Here is a 17,206-nt window from a genome sequence, read left to right on the forward strand (position 1 = left end):
TTGCCTTTACACCAGGGGTATGCTGAGATGGATTCAACAGAAAACAATTTTGAGATAAAACATCAACCTTGTGATTTCTGATCATATATTTATCCATGAAAAATGTATTCAAGAAAATAAGATTTCAACACTTTAATATTTTTGTCATGAGAAATATTTACTACTTGGTAATGATTTTTTCAATCATTTTCGATTGTGTGATTAAAAGCATTTTGTTAATATAACAATTGCAAGAGCAATTATAATTTTGGGGGATTAAACAAAGAACAACTCAATTGATTATATACAAAACTATGCTTTATTTCAAAAACAGTCTCAACTCAGTTTTTCCAACATAAAATAAGCACCAATGTACAAATCTGCATCAGTTACGACAAAGTCTTTAGTTTTCATCTATCTCTTATTAGCGTACCACAGCAGCGAACGCTGATTGTCTATCTGAAGACGTAGATATAAACCTCCTCAATACAAAAGTAGAAGCTTTATGGCCTTGGAAACAAAACAGTAAAATATTTGTCTGAACGGAACACAAGATTACACATTGTGAAACACACAGAACGTTAAACAGTTTGAATGGATTAAATTTGAACTTACCTTCATGTAACACAATAATAATAAATCATGTACAAATAAAACTGCATGTTGGATGAACATTTACAACATATTAAAAACATGGACATGTTCCCTGTATTTAAATACAAATAAAATAAAGTCCAGTTTTCTTTCAAACATCAAAACTTTAAATTCAACACCAGTGTCTGATTCATCAGACGCAAAGAAATGTGTGAATCGGATACCTGGGTTCAAACCCAACGGCCGTCACTACTGATCAGGCTCCTGATGACTGCCAGTATCAGGTTATTGTCCAAGCCGGTTTCCACTGAACGATAACCAGTGAACATCAGCGGATAACTAGGCCTCAACTGCTAGAGGGGGAGCGTCACTCAGCCGGCTGGTTCTTGTTCTTCTTCTTCAGGACTTTGCGCAGGCTTTCAGGCATCAGGTAGGGCCTCTCTGGACTGCCATCGTTCCTCTCCAGATCCTCCACTGAACAGAGATTCAATAAAACAACCAAGATTTAAGAAACAGACAAAATTCATTTAAAATTCATTTCTAGTTAATCTACGCAGCAGATTAATTTAGCTCATTTCTACTTCAGCATTAAAAACGGCAAATTGCATTCAAAAAATGTGTTTAGTTTGAACTGTTCACCAACGACATGCATCCATTTCAAAACACTTGATTCCTTTACCCGATGTTGTTTACTTAGTTCCGTAAACTAACCCATGCTGCCAAGCACACATTTCTTTATAAAGAGGATGCAAAACTGTTTATCTCTGCAGCAAGTTATTTCTTCTTCTTAAGAAGAAGAATGTCAGTTATTTACTGACATTAATTTAGTTAAAAATCTGTTATGACTTAGTGTGAACTTTGTGTGCACTGATGGTGCAGCACAGTGGAAAAGATGAGGCATAAACTGTAAAAAAGTGTTGGGCCACAAATGTGAAATTATACTAGCTGTAAATCAGGGATGTGAAAAGCTTATTCTATATAGAAAACTTTTTTATGGTTATCTTTGGCTGTGGCTACTATTAATGCACTCAGCATACAGCTGGCTAGCATGCTAACTTTGGTATATATAACTGTAGATGAAAAATAGGAACGTCTCTGACATGTTCAAGTTTAAAGTTTGTTATTTTAGAGCTGTTACAGAAAACTAAACGAGCTAACAAACATCATCAGGTGAATAAACAGTGTCTTCTCCCACAGATCTCCTCTCTAAGCTGAGGCCTCTTCCTGAATCTTCTGTCCATTGAAATGTGTTCCATCATCTTCCAGCTGAGCAGCGTTCTTCAACAGAATCTCTCGCAGACTGGAGAACATGTAATAAGGCCTCGCAGCTGAACCGTCATTCCGCTCCAGGTCTTCACCTTAGTTTAGGTATGTATTGGTAAGTGTTAATGAATGGTTAGTATTGAAATTAGGGGGAACATGGGTGTTAAAAGGTTTATAGAGGGAGGAGAGGTGGTGAATTGTGGGAAATGAGGGGGTGGGGTGGGGGGGACAGAGAAAAAGAAAAAGAAAGTCAAACGGCAAACAAGCAAATGCACCCACAGTTATTTCAGATGCAGAGGATTAACAGTTCAGCACCACGCAGAATAACATACCACAAGGTATGACTGTGGAAATGCAGAAAAAAATGCAGAAAAATCCCCAAGTCAATAGATTCATGCAATTCAGAGTGAGTCAACACCAAGAGCAAAAGGAGTCTTGAAGCGTGTAAATTTTATATTTAGTTCATTCTTCGATGCAGCACGGCCACAAAGCAGGCTGTTTTCATGTACAGGTTGTCTGTGATTCAGAGGACAATAGACTAATAATAACATATGATTGTTGACAGTGGCTGTGGACTTACAGAAACAGAGGAAGAGAGTGTCCACACACATGGCGTACACACTGAAGAATCCATGGGCAATGAGGTAGGAGCCAATCACCACCGTCTGATGAGGATGATATGAACCACACACTTACGTTTCATTCAGAACACACATATATAACAACTTAATGAGTTACAAGAAAAAATGGGAGGCTGCCAGAGTTTTCAATGAGAAAGTGGAGATAACAACGAGACTCACCAGGATGGGCACCCAGTAGTAATGGAGGTTGGGAGCTGTATTCTCAAAGGCCCTCACTCTCCCAGAAAAGAAAAAGAAGGCAAAAACCCCTGTAGAATTTAATATTATCATATTATTATTTAATCGTTAAAGAAAGTTTTATTCTTTTTTTCCAGCTGTGATACTTTGAGTGAAATCTCAGCAGACAACCACTATATTCAGTGCATAAAATGCAGCCACTCCATGCATCTTGTACATCAACACATTCATTCCAAGTAATTATTCTCCAACCTGATTAAAAACCAAAGTATGACGTGTGCTGTTGAACAAAAAAAACTCACCCACAAGACCAACAACAAGGAGTTTGCCCAAAAACAAGAGGAAATCTGTCACTTTATCCAAGACAGCCACCCTGAAAAAAAAACAAAATTTCAATAATTTGAAATTAACCTGGAAAAATAGAGGAATTATATATTTGCTTCATCAACACAGTGAAGAATCACCTGATAAAGTTCCTCATGAGGAGGAAGAAGGCGTTTTTGGCAGAGGTGCAAAAGTTTTTGCCATAGATCGCCACCTAGAGGCCAAATACACTCATTGCATTTAGACCAACACTACAAAGAATACACATCAGTTTTATAAATGGACTGGAAGAGTAAATAAATCCCAAAACAAATAACGTCTCACCATAATGTAAGCATTTCTGTTCAAGAACTTGATGCATTTCTCCAGACACCAGAAGCAGCACTTCAGACAGCACAACAGGAACTTGGTAAACTTGTTATGGGCACCTGTGAATAATTATTGGCAGATGTGTGAACATTTAACCAGCACTGGGGTCATGCCTTCAAGGGTTTCTCACAGTTGCATTAATTAGTTACTTAAGACCAGATTTATCTCGGGCAACTTCAATTAGAACCCAAGAAAGAATTTTAGAGTAACAAACTTCTTTTACACCACTTTTTTGAATATATATATATATATATATATATATATATATATATATATGTGAATTTCTCCAGTAAAACTCCATCAGTACAAAACTATTCTTTACATCAACGAATTGGTACCAGACCTTTCAGTTTGTGGTCCAAATACTCCAGCAAAACCCTGATGATCTGAATAACTGAAAGGATGAATGAGCCGAATGCCAGAGTTCCTGTGTGATACCTGAAAATAAGTTTAAAAAAAAAATACAAAAATGAACAATTGTCGACACGAAAAGTAAAAAATGATCAGAATAGGGATGTAAAGGCTACTTTGAAAAAAAAATCAATATTTACCTGAGCGATCTGCCCAGGGCAGAGAAGACCGGGAAGGTCGGCATGTCATCTGGTTTGACAGCGGCCCAGTAATACGAGGCAAACGCTCCGGCCAGGGTCATCTGTCCCAGAGCTGTGACGAAGTTGGCGCACCAGAAGAAGAGGAAGACGTTGTAGAACTGAAGGCCGATCAGATATTTGTGGTAAATGGTCTCGCCGCCGTAGAAGGCAAAAAGGCACTCGGAGTCTCGACACTGCTGCTTCATGGGACTGGTGCTGTAATTCTGATCACAGATACAGGTCATATAGGCACATTCATAAATAATCATTCAAGATGAACAACATAAGGAACCGCTGGATCACAGAGAATTAAATGACCAGAACACTTACAGCTGGGTCGCACGTTGCTCTTGAATAGATACAAACAGACTCATTAAAAACTTTGTAGATGGGTTCATTTGAGGTTGACAAGAAGCTGATGAATGTGTCAAGGACAATGATGAGAACTTTACATGACAACCTCTGGTGTAACAGCTGCAGGGCTTGTGTGATCCGTGTGGTCTAGGTTTATGGAACTGTTTGAGGTAGACATTTTGTCCAGGGGCTGCAGTAGCTCAGTCTAATAGGTCTTGGGCTGGGGACCAAAAATTTCAAAGTGTGATGTCTGGTGGACATCTAGATTAAGCTCAACCCTCTGATCTCTGACCCAATGGTTTGTTTTAACATTTTTAATGACTCAGTCACTAGCAGGAGATGGTTTAAGATCAGAGCTGGAAGTCACACAAAAGGATACACAGCAGTAACTGCCCAGTAGGCAATGACCACCACCAGGAGGAGGAAGGTGAAAAGTGGGTAGAATAGGGAACACATCACATGTGCAATGGCTCTGAAAACAAAACAGCAGAATAATTTTAAGATTTTAACTTTAATTTATCTCTTTTGACTCATTTTATAATCCACTCTAGATACTCGGATGTGAAATCTGACCTGCTGGCTTCTTTGATGAGAGCAATAGCGATAAGGATCCTCTTCCTAAGGAAGATGAGCAGTAGGAGGATGATGACCTCCAAGATGGCCAAGATGATCACTAAAGGAGGAGGGAGACAGAGTGATGTAAAACAGATGTCCTAATTCTACTACAACATGAAGAAATGTATATTATATTCAATGTACTGACTGAAGGCCAGCCATGTTTGTCTGATCTGCAGGTAGACTAAGAAATCTGTCTGGAAGCCGAGTTCCTGCAGTGTCACGTCAGCGCCTGGCTCTCCTTCCAAGGCAGCGTATTCCATATAGCAGTGGAAGATACCTAAATAGACATGTGGCATTTTAGATGGCAGTCTTTCCATGAATTACTCTGATAAATAAAAGAAGTGTGAAACAACTCAGAAAAAAAATGAATGCATTAACAAACAAATCTACACTGAGCAGGGAATATTCAATCCTGACCACAGTTTGTTTGATTTTTTAAGAAACTGAAGTCATTAACTGTGAGAGGAAGGGAGTAGAAGTTTCTGATCCAGATACATTAATTATCAGTTCTGGTTTACATATTGTCACTTAAAAACACAGTTCAGGTTCTTCTCCAACAGGCTGACTTTCCTCTCTTCTGTTTGCAGGAATTTATGTCGGAAAAGGAATCTCCAAAACAGATTCAGACATGTCACCATAACAGTAGATGGAAGTGCTTAATATTTTGAATCTTCAACTGAGATCCAAAGCCAGCTGGATGTTAATGGTTCAGTCCAGTGTGAAAGATGTGTTAGTGTCCATCAATGACAGCCTTGTTCCATTCACGCAATGTAATTCAAGATAGGACCAGTGACGACATACGACTGACGCTGTTTAACATGAAGCCAGCAGTGACGCAAATAAAGGCTGTTTTTAATTTCAGTTATTAATCACTGAAATGTAGAAGAGAAATGTTCTTGTCTAGCAGTCAGCTCCAGGAAACATCTCAGGGAACAAAATAAATATTTACCATCCACTGCCGCATCAGGATAGCATAGCACAAACAGGCGTGTGGGGAGCTGATGTACTTGGAGGTTACTTGACAGAGACAAGGATCAAGAGACGATGATGTCATGCGTGCTTTGGCCCTTACCGTATGCTATTACCAGAATTAACAAGGCAATCATGACCCAAACCATGATCCCTGCCAGGAAGCGTAGAAGGATGAGGAAGAGTAGGCTGAGCACAGTAGCGATGACCAACCCGCTAGAGATGAGTGATGATGTCATAAGGGAAGTAAGCACAGAGAGAGAGTGAGAGGTGAAGAACAGACACTTCAGATGAATTAGGACTAAGACAAAAACAGTGAGGGAGCGACTTACATCAGGATCCAGTACCAGGACTGTGTGTAATCCTCAAAGATCTTCATGGCCACCTGACGAGCCTCAATGACCACAGAGGCATTCCTGTGGGAAGAATCCCGAATGTTTATCGCCTTATTGTTACAGTGTTTTCATAGAATCTCATGCCACAGGTTGGGACAGGCATATCGTGACTGAAGAGAATTTACTCACTTGACTCCATCCACAAGATCCTTGGCATCTCTTATTTTTCCGTTTTCATCTTCAAAATGAGAGTTGTTGCCGACTGTTATTACCCCTCCCTTCTGGCCCAAAGCAGGGAAACATCTACGAGTGACTGATGGGAAGCAGAAGAAACATAAGAAAATGAGAAAAATAGCCACGATATAATCCAGAGAGCGGAGATGATAGTGACAAAACTCACAGGGTTTACTGGGGATCAGGATGGCAGGGCAGAGACCTAACTCGAGGATTTTAGGCACTCCCTGAAACACAGTACATGCAGATGAGCATGCGTGTGCGTGTGCGTGTGCGTGTGTGTAAACAACCACAAAGATTCCAAGGAGGTTGTAAACTCACCATTGAGTTTGTCACTCCTTCTTTACAGAACTTTTTGTAGTAGTCAAAGTCGTTTCTGTTAGTGTAGGCTTTAAGCAACGTCATGAACTTCTCGGGACATTGTTCCACACACAGCTGAGAAGTATTTAAAAGAGCACATCAAGAGCAGAATTCCTTGTTCATAATGTAGATACACAATACACAGCAGGACAACTGAATAACATAGTATTTATGAAACAATGGTGAGGGAAGGAGATATGGAAATGGCTGTGTCCCAAATTCAACTATGTACGACTCTAATGCTCATTCTGAGAGGCAGTATGTTCAAGCTGGGAAAGTTTACTTGACTGAAAACAGTTTATTGTGTTGATGGGGACTTTTCTCCCACACGGCCATGAAACAGGAAATGGAGCAGCTGCTCGTAGTTTAAGAAATAGTTTGGAGATGGACTTGCTTCACAGATGAGAAGCATATGATGAAAGAACAGTGGCGTTCACACCTGAGTGGTTGGGCACTGGAACTCCAGCAGCACCATGGGGCTGGCACACTTCATTATGTTGAAGTAGAACAACAAGCGCTTGTTTCTGTCACAACACAGATAGAGATATCAGTCAGACTCATCCATTGGAAATGTACAGATTTAGGTTATCATTATCCAGTTTATCAAATTGTTTACATATTAAATAGATAATACACAGTAGATTATATTTATTTCCAAACACTTCTATTTTAAATAATATTTGGACATTAAGTTAAGGGATAGACATGTTAAGGACAGTCCCAGGTATAACTTGATTTAATAATTTGGGTCATAATCAATAAATATGTGAGAAGACATCAAAGAAGAGAGAACAAAAAGTACAGCTTGTTGACTCCTGTCATCAAATACCTGTCTACATTTAACTTGCCTTATTTATTTAAAAAAATGTTTTGTGTGTCTGTGTGCATGCGTGCGTGCATGTGTGTGTGTGTGTGTGTGTGTGTGTGTGTGTGTGTGTGTGTGTGTGTGTGTGCGTGCTCGCATGTGTATGTGTGTGAGACTGTTCTCAAAGTTAGAGGAAAACACCAGGTAAAGAAACATGGACAATTCTAATCCTCAGTAATACTCACTCGAGGGGGGTTCCAGCCTGACCACAGAACTGCCCCATGCTGTCTGTGGGGTAGATCACCTTCCTGGGATCGCCCTGGGACCAAGCTGGTAGCATAGAAATAGAAGGTAAAGGTCACGAAGGGTATTTCTAAGTATATATTTCTATTTATATACCATACTATAGTGCGGTTTGCTTACCAAGTATTCCCACTGCAATGTACCCCACTATGCAAATAGCAAAGAGGATGCAGCACACAATGTCTGTGCAGCCCCTGAGGAAGACAGAGCACAGTTCGATGGGTTGAAACAAATACACATTAGTCACTCAGAGCAGGACCAGATCATGTCTCAGTCTCACCTGTTCTGGATCGGGCCCTTGAAGTTCGGATCATACTTTCTGGGCTCGCCTAAAAAAAACAAAGACAAGTGCACTTGTGATTGTATGCACTTTGTGACTAAAGCATGGCTTGGAGAGAATTCCACAATTGTCTGCTGAGCCACATTAAAATCAGAGATGTACTGTGCACCCAGACTAACTCTGGACACAAGTCTGAAAAGAGCTGATTTAAGGTTACGAGAAAGAAAACATAATGAACTTCCTCCCATTCTTCTACCAGATGACTTTTCCCTCCAGGCAAACACGACAAGCCTGGCAAGTCAAGAAATTCCACCCTGGTGACTAAGTGCAAGCAAAAAAAAAAAAAAAAGAAGCCAAACAAACACACACAACGCTACAGAAGTCTGAATCAGTTATTGCACTTACGTTAGTTTAATAAGGTCATAATGTCAAGTTAAATTTTGCTTGAAAAAACAAAATCAAAATTTGACAGAATCAAAATATTTTTGTTGTTTTGGTAATGATGATAATAATAATGTTTTTTTTGTTGTAACTCATTTAACCTAACATGAAATTCTCTCAATGAATTACATTTCTGAGAAATAAACTTCCAAAAAAGTTCCAGTTTGACTTAAAACCCAGAAATTCTCATCTGAGGAAAAAAAAATAAAAAAAATTCACGACTGATCTGGTTTAACTTGTAACCACGGAAACAGGAAGATGAATATCCCTAAATAACACAACGCATAATTTTAGTATGTGGTTGTTGCGTGTGGCAAGTTTAGAGAAGTTTATTTTGAATAGAGCTCTGGAAATGGAATCTGACAGCTGGACAGATGGCTGGATGGATGCCATCCGTTTATCCTCTCCTCTGCATTTGTGGTGAGATAAAACACTCCCTCACGCAGCTGTGGGATTACCATGTAATCATGTTAAATAAAACGTCCTGTCTTAAAACAAAAACTTGTGCAGACTTTAAAAGTAGCTGTAGAAGATGGCACAGACTGACCGTCAGCTCCTGCTGACCTTCCTCTGTGAACGTTATTTTATCTTAAGTTCAACATGAGACACAGACCTCTAATATTCTCTACACTTGTGATAATTTTTCTCATTTGTGAACTTTGGTGCCATCTTTGAATCGCAACCTTTAAAGTCTTCCAATATTTTGAATAACAGAATGGTGTTTGGATAAATATTGCAGGTTACGATTTACATATAAGGAATTTTACTACAGGTTATGTGAGGCCAGCATATCAGGAGCATGAAGGCAAGCATCTACTATCAAATAAAACTCTTCTATGATCTCTGGCTTGAATTCATCAGGGAGCATTTCTTCCACTTAGCAGGTCAGTGCTCTCCAAGACAGACAGAAGAGAATAATGCTCGACATAATTACTTCAGAGCAAATAAAAGCATCGATCATGGTTATAGTTTAGGAAGCTACACACGTACTAGCAACATAAAATAACAGCGTCATATCTGAGACTTTTTTGCAATCATGGCTGTCTCATCGAGGCTTTAAATCTTTAAAAGCACAAACTCCAATCCAACACCAATATCTCAAGTCTACATATGTAGCACTGGATCCCAAAATGTTAAGGGTCTAGACGGACCAGTAAGATATTCTCTGCGTCCTCTTGCATATTAATTATGTATGTGGTCTATAGCATAATTACGGTAGGATGCTTTTACCAGGCAAGCTCTGAGCTAACTTCCTGTGTGAAAGCTCATGGGTGATACATAAACTCTGGTCATTCTGAGGTGTAACTTGTTTGACTGACATTTTCACTAATAAAATATGGAACTCACAATGAAACTGACATTCAAAGAAAAGAGACAGCGGCTTCCTTCATTCACACACTGAAGTTAATAAAAGCATGCAGTTTCAATGATTGTCAACCCAGAAACAGATCTGATAATCATCCAGGAGACAGAAAAATGCTGATAAAAGTGTGCAAAGCTGCCAGCAGTAGGGCTCCGTTTCCATACAAACACACCCAGTTTTCCCACGTATGCTGTTGACATGCCGATAACGCCAGTCTAGTTTCTCTCACACAATCTACACACCTCAAGGCGCGGCTGAACTTTTAAGAGCAAAAAAAGTCTGAAAGGTAGTTGAAGATTCCTGGTTGTATTCCAAATTACAAAATTAAAGTAAAAAGATCAATTACCATGCTTTCCATAATACTGTCCATCCTCAGGCATGTCGAAACTCCTCTCTAGGCAAAGAATTGAAATGCACAGAGAATCCTTTCTACTCTTCCCCGTTCATGCAGTGGACTTCTTTGTGTGGCTCTGCTGGTGTAAGTGAGCAGGGTGGGAGAACCACAGGTACTGTGGAGGCACAAACCAGTTAAACCTGTCCTTGAATAGCTGTGTGAGCCAGCACAGCCAGCAACGCTACACTTCCCTTCCTTTCTGTTTATCCTGAAACAAGTGACTCTCTCCAATCTGGGCCCCACCTGTGCATCTGCCTCCGTCTCCTCCTACCTCCAAAAGACCACATAGTTTCTGTCTCAAAAAAACGGTCAAACAGGCAACTGAAACAACAGCACAGCAGCACAGGAGACGGGAATTCACGGACTCGTGAAATACAGGAGGGTGGGGTCAGCAGTTAGTACGTAAACTGGAGTCGACAGCCTTAAATGTTATCAAAAACATGTACATTATCTGAAGTAAACAAGGAGAAACGCTGCCTCCACCCTCTTGTGGTGTTTGGTGTTGCTGTTCTGGAGGAGGAGAAATTTCATCAGAATGGCTGCAACTTCCATCCCTTGTATGAAACTAAAAACACAAAATAGCAACATGAAAAAAAAATCATATATTTTCGTGCGAATCTCATCTTCACACTGAATTTTTTTGAGCAGCTGAATTAGGAGCCGCTCAAATCTCTTGTTGTGATTACTCCCATCTTGTGAGGAAACAGAGATACTGCATACGGGCGAAGCTTGGGGAATTTTGGATCCCTCTTTGTTAAGTATTAAAGGAAGCTGAAAGCTACCAGAGATTTAACAAAGAGTCCACAGAAACACTAAAGGTCACAGTTTTTTGCAAATTCTCTCAGAGACAGAAATGGGGGGAAAAAAATACATTTCAAGAGAAATTTACAGTAGAAAACACCAGTGTCCTTGTCTTGGATTCAAACCTGACTGAAGACCTTTTGTATGTGGAGTTTCATGTTCTCCCTGTGTCTACTTGGGTTCCTTCCTTCTATTGTCTGTCTATGTGGTCCTTTAACCTGTTTCATAATGGATGCTAACAAAAAACAAAGATCAAGCTTGCTAAAATCAAACACATGTTGATTGATGGACGGTGTGCCTGCCCCTTGTTTACCAGCATTTCCACAGTCTCTGAGCTCAATCTATGTTGAAATTGTTATAGAACTGAATCAAGTGAAAAATGGTGACGAACCAGAGTTTAAAGACGCTTATATGAAATACTGTCAGCTTGTCTAAGGTGTACCCCACCTCTCACCCAGTCAGCAGGGTAGCTTCTGGCTATGCTAATAACTACAAACGCTTCACTTCTCAGCAAATAATTCGACTTATCAAAGTAGGAAAACAGCAGGAAGAACTTATAATGTTAACGATGATGCTTGCAACAATTAATTTGAGTCATCACAGCTCTATCTGAAAGGTTCTGCTCACATCATCAAACCGAACAGACCCAATAAATTATTTCAATTTCATCCATGTTTCAGGGCTGTGTGAACACAAAAACCCACCCACATCTTTTCTGATCTGATTTGTGTTACTGACATATGTGGTCCAAGAAGCTATGTGACACGAATAAGAGTGGTCAGATTCATGTTCATTCATGTAGCATTTCAATGAGTGTTGTCATCAGTCAACACCGAGCAAAACAATTTGAGAGAAGAGACGTCAACAACAATACAGAGCATCAGTTGTCCAGGATCTGCTCAACAACTGTTGACAAAGAAAGTGTTTTCCATTCCACCACTGCAAAATGTCAAACATTGATTATAACCAGTGCATACATTTGAATTTTACGTACATGAATTGTCCCAGAAATTTGAATTTTTTGTTGTTCATGCATTTGACTCATGCACGGATACATGAGTCACCACTGATTTGAAGAACATTCCCACAGAGCTTGATATGTGTCACGTGTAAAGATCTATTTAAACAAACAAAAAAAGCAAAAAAAACACACACAAAAAACTGAAATGAATGAGGAAAAAAAATGTCTAATAGGTAACATATCTTGTGGTGGATTGTACTAAACCACCACAAGGTGACTTGTACAGCTGCTTTCCCCAACAAATGTTTGCGTCGACTAACAGAAGACCGATTTAGAACCAACACTCTACATACATAAAAATGTAAGAGTGGTTCAACGGCTACATCTAGAAGGCCAGTGTTATAGCAGAGGAACTATAAAGTTGGCAAACTATTCAACATATGGAGGCTATGTCTGCTGCCCTCCCCGACAGTCTCTCACATCTCTCATTACAGGGTGTGGAGTGCTCAAGTCCAACTTCAGGTCTATTTATAGATTTGGAAAGAAAGGGACGTACAATCACAACCTAGTAAATCTGTATCTGATATGAGAGAGCCAATATCCAACATAAAATATTAAATATGACATATTTTTATGTTTTTACAACTAAACATGCCAGATTTTAAAAATATGCTGCTTTCCTATTTACATTAAAAAAAACATTGGTGATCAGAATCAGAATTCACAATTCTGTAGAAACATTTTGCATAAGGGTGCAATCTGGCACCCTTATGCAAGGTTTATAATTGGTTCTCATGCACCCTTCAATGGTACCGATCTCATTTCCAATACCATCTATATCAGTTTTTCTGGCTACAGACAAATGTAATCATCCTCTCCTTGAGATGATCATGGGTTTTACTCTGCTTTTTGACACAGGTGAAAGGCTCCAAGAACTGAAAACCTGGTTCTGCATCAGCTGATGTTGTACAAAATGTCACAAGAACATGTGGAACATTAACAGGATGGTGACAAAAACCCATGACCAACAACAGCACACCAGAGCTATGTAAAGGGTTGTCAGATGGTGTATGTTTTTAAAATGATTGCAGTAATTACATCCTTTTTAGAGGAAAAACAGATAGTTTACTAGATTTGACATTTGGGTGTCATTAAATACAGAAAACAGCTCCAGGCTGACAATCCTGCTTCCATACAGAAATCTCTTTGCATTCATATACTGATCTTTCCCAAAAATCATTTTCATAACCAATGCCTTCATTTCACAGACTGGAAGCATGCAGACAAAGTCATTAGACCCAGGTTCTTTTGAGTTTGAGCAGTTAGGGTATCATGAGGCTCATTTAATTGGAAGCTGGTGCTTGCAATACCACGGATGTTTTTATCCAGGAAGGAGGGAAGAAAAACCGGAGAGAGTAGGAGGCAAACAAAAAACAAACGAAACAGGAGAAAATCTGCAAACATAGCTTGCTCTCAAACAATCTTCAACTACAGGAGAGGGCAGAGAAGTTGAGCATCAGGTTTCAAATGTCTTCTCCTAAATATGGCTTACAATTACAAGTAATGTTTAAGAGGATTTGGCTGCTTCAAGTCCTGTCATTAACGTTTCTTGATATATCTCAGCCTGAAATTACTCCAACATGTGAAACTGTGTTGGATCCTGCAGGGAATTCTGAAAGGCTCTCATCTCTAAAGTAGCTCTGATAAAGTCTCTTGTTGCACTGAAAGATATTAATGTGTGGTGCACTCAATTTTTCGAGCACAAAAGCATCTTACTGCCTGAAGCATTAAGAAATTAGTTAATTTGTATCATGTGGGGAAATGGTGTTTGCAGAAAAGAAGAGCAGACACTGGGTTCTTCATTATTCAGTCCTACTTATCTAGTTCTTGAAAAAGCTTAACATTCTCAACATGTTGCTACAGAATATTACGGATCACTTTAAGTGGAACTCATTCTATTTGACAACATTGTGTTTGAAAGACAAGGTTATTGGCTTTTAAAACATAACGATGCTTCATGAATTTTTTTTCTGTTTTTGGCTTAAATTCTCTTCATGGAATGCATCTCCTTTGAAAGACAAACCAGAACTATACAACCACAACCCCAAAGTAGTTCAGGTGTAGTTTAAAATACAAATAAACAAACCCATATGGAATATGGTTCACAGACAAGCATTTAATGTTCAAACTGGTCAGCTTTGTTTTGTTTCTTTGAAAATATGTGCTCATTCTGAATGTAATGCAACACATTTCAAAAAGAATTGGTGTAAGCCACTCTTATAAGGCAGAAACTATTTTTCTTTATTGTCTTGTAGAATAAACAAATATAGACTGTTGTTTCCCAACCTGCATCTATCTTTTAGCAATAATGGTGTCTAAGATCTGCATGTTAGGTATGCCTCTTTCATACACAATTATACTCAAAACTAGTCTTTACCTGTGAAACTGTCCAAACTTTTTTTTTGTTTTAGTAATGCATAGCTTTAAGAGATTGTGTTGCTCTTTAACTTTTCAGCAGGAGCAACACTAGAAATATTCAGTGAAGCAAATGAAGCACCACATTCTGTTTTTATTATTCCTTGGGGGGGAGGAAAGACAAAAGAGCAGCGTCACAGCATAGTCTGGTAACTAAAGTTATATTATCTTAACTATAAAACAGACATTCTGTGATCAGATTGTAAACAAGCATGCAGTCTTTGGATAAAACCTGACATAAAATTTCAATATGAGGCCACAGAGTGACGTTTGATTTTCGATCACGTGTTTAACTTTTTTCCTAATTAGCTCTAAACATAGCGGGGACCCTGCTGGGATCATCGGCATACCAGTCTGAGGAATGTGGCAGCAACTGGTCAAGCACAAGGAAAAGAGGGACAATGTACACCCAGAAAACAACACACAACTGTTTACACACAACCTGAACTTAACGTCAGTCACACACTTAACCTGCGAGACAAAGTGAAGGGAAAACCCACAGAACACGTCAATACTTTTGGTTTGAACTTGTAAAACGTGACGTTGACGGGACGAGAGAGAAGATGGTCAACTAGAACCTGCTAACTTCAAGGCAAACAAACTATAAAACTAAAAATGAAATAACGTGGATTTGCTAACTAAGACATTATGTGTCAAAAAATAAGAATGTACCCCCGTTTAGTGCATGTTTCTAACCTGAGTGACAAGACAACTATCACAGAACATAATACAGTGGAACAAGACCTCACTGACATGAAATAAGTTTACCATATTTTGGGTTCTCCTCCAGTTCCATGGTGACGGAGTGTTTTCTGTTGTCCAAACTCGAGCACTACAGCATATTTCCAGTCCTCTCAGGTTTTCGCGTTGCGGTTCTGTCAACTGAAAAACTGAAGAAATCCGCTCCAAAATCTGGAGGGTTCTGTTGCTGTTTTAAAGGGACGTGCCAGAGGGGAGACTTCTGACCAATGACCACAGATATTTGTGTGATTGACAGTAAATCGAAACCAATGACTGAGCCAAATTGGGTGTAAATAGATGTGGGGGCGGGGTTAACTTCTAATGCCGATAAAAGTGTCTGCTGCTGTCCAGCGAGCTGTTAAAACTTTTTTTTAATAAGAAACTGCAATGCGATGTATTTTAAATCTTTTAAAATGTAATAAAACATGACGACATGTTTCAAATCTTATATCACAGCTGATCCCACTTCAAAGTCTATATCTTTTACAGATGAAAGCCTTTATTACGCAAACCAATGACATTATTTCCTCATGATAAACCAGTTCTCAGTCTCTGCCAGGGACATGGAAAACCTCACACAAGATCATGGGCTTAAATCCTCTTTTCGCACAAAAAACTCAATTACTGCAAAAACACAGCTCTTAAAATCGTGAAGATGCATTTTGGCTGGACGAAATTTTAAATATTAAGGACTTTAATGACATGGACTTTTTGAGCAATGAAGGAAAATGTCATCATGATTTGATAATTGATAAGTGGTAATGGAAAACTTTATTACTAAAGTTTTATCCTGAGGTTTTTTTCCTTAATAGAAGTGTATTAAAAGTTTTGTGTTTTTTCTAGTTTTAAATACATCATGTCAATGTAATTATCAAAGAACATGCAAAGGTAATGAGGCCTACATTGATTGAATGTGATCAAATCAGTTTTATTGGTGATAAACTGTACAGGGAAGAAAGATTGATCTTGTCCGTGTCATAGCAGCCAGTGACTTCTCTTTCTTTTATACTCCCCACCAAATTTTTTGCTTTAACGTCTTTTATCTCCTCTTGTCCTGAATAACTTCTTTTCATAGCTTAGCTATGAAGCTGCTTCATTTTTTTCTTCATCAGTGCAGAAAGTCAACACAGGTCACTTGACATTCACACGTGTGCACACACACACACACACACACACACACACACACACACACACACACACACACATGCGCATGCCTGCACACACACTTGTTTGTAGCCTCAAATAAGTTAATCTTGAAGGTAAAATATAATAAACAGGTATAATAGAGTGTGGTCATGAATCAGCATCAATAAAGTCTGGGCGGCAGAGAGGGGATGAGGTGAGTTGCTGCAAATTACACAGTGTGGACTGGACCTGAAGAGTTTGTCAAACTTTAAATGATAAAATTACAAAAATAGAAGAATGATACTTTCGATTATCCCCTCGAGGAAACTACTTTTCCACTCCAGTCTATTTTTTACACACATGTAAATGAACACTACACCCCAGATGGGATTCGAACCCACAATCCCTGGCTTAGGAGGCCAGTGCCTTATCCATTAGGCCACTGGGGCGTCATAAATTGCTTTGAAACACGTGGTCAGACAGCTACACATGTACACGTACACGCACACAAATACACACACACACAGACACACACGCCTCTGTCGATGCGCCAATCAGAATTGTTCACTGAGTTAAAGCATCTTCCACCTCGCTGCCAACAAAGCGCTCATGCATGTTTTAATGTTTTGGTCTTATATTTTATACACCTTGCTTTATAATAATAGAAATATTTGATTTTGCGTAAGAAACAGTTTGAACTATACAGTATT

General features: G+C 39.1%; 1 protein-coding gene and 1 non-coding gene across 5 annotated transcripts; both read right to left on the reverse strand.

Annotated features, from left to right (window-relative positions):
• Positions 1 to 279: 279 nt before the first annotated feature.
• On the reverse strand, positions 280 to 15,541 carry LOC137610039 (choline transporter-like protein 2). 4 transcript variants are annotated; one of them, XM_068337461.1, is made up of 22 exons: positions 15,399 to 15,541; positions 8,196 to 8,244; positions 8,036 to 8,109; positions 7,858 to 7,942; positions 7,247 to 7,331; positions 6,769 to 6,882; positions 6,614 to 6,674; positions 6,403 to 6,526; positions 6,211 to 6,294; positions 5,982 to 6,094; positions 5,055 to 5,186; positions 4,865 to 4,964; positions 4,671 to 4,763; positions 4,268 to 4,352; positions 3,899 to 4,161; positions 3,691 to 3,785; positions 3,303 to 3,406; positions 3,119 to 3,192; positions 2,957 to 3,027; positions 2,637 to 2,725; positions 2,417 to 2,501; positions 280 to 1,047 (listed from the first exon to the last, which is right to left on the reverse strand). In XM_068337461.1, exons 1-22 carry the CDS (start codon positions 15,424 to 15,426, stop codon positions 941 to 943), a joined length of 2,115 nt encoding a protein of 704 aa, XP_068193562.1. In that variant the 5' UTR covers positions 15,427 to 15,541; the 3' UTR covers positions 280 to 940. The 4 variants fall into 4 exon arrangements, with proteins under 4 accessions (XP_068193562.1, XP_068193561.1, XP_068193560.1 ...); XM_068337460.1 differs by lacking the exon at positions 15,399 to 15,541 and adding an exon at positions 10,346 to 10,700; XM_068337459.1 differs by lacking the exon at positions 280 to 1,047 and adding an exon at positions 1,054 to 1,931.
• Positions 15,542 to 16,872: 1,331 nt separating this feature from the next.
• Positions 16,873 to 16,945, reverse strand: trnar-ccu (transfer RNA arginine (anticodon CCU)). The gene has a single exon. It is a non-coding gene; the product is annotated as a tRNA-Arg (tRNA).
• Positions 16,946 to 17,206: the final 261 nt, after the last annotated feature.

The sequence above is a fragment of the Antennarius striatus genome, chromosome 16 (genome assembly GCF_040054535.1).
Source record: "Antennarius striatus isolate MH-2024 chromosome 16, ASM4005453v1, whole genome shotgun sequence".
Lineage (NCBI taxonomy): Eukaryota > Metazoa > Chordata > Actinopteri > Lophiiformes > Antennariidae > Antennarius > Antennarius striatus.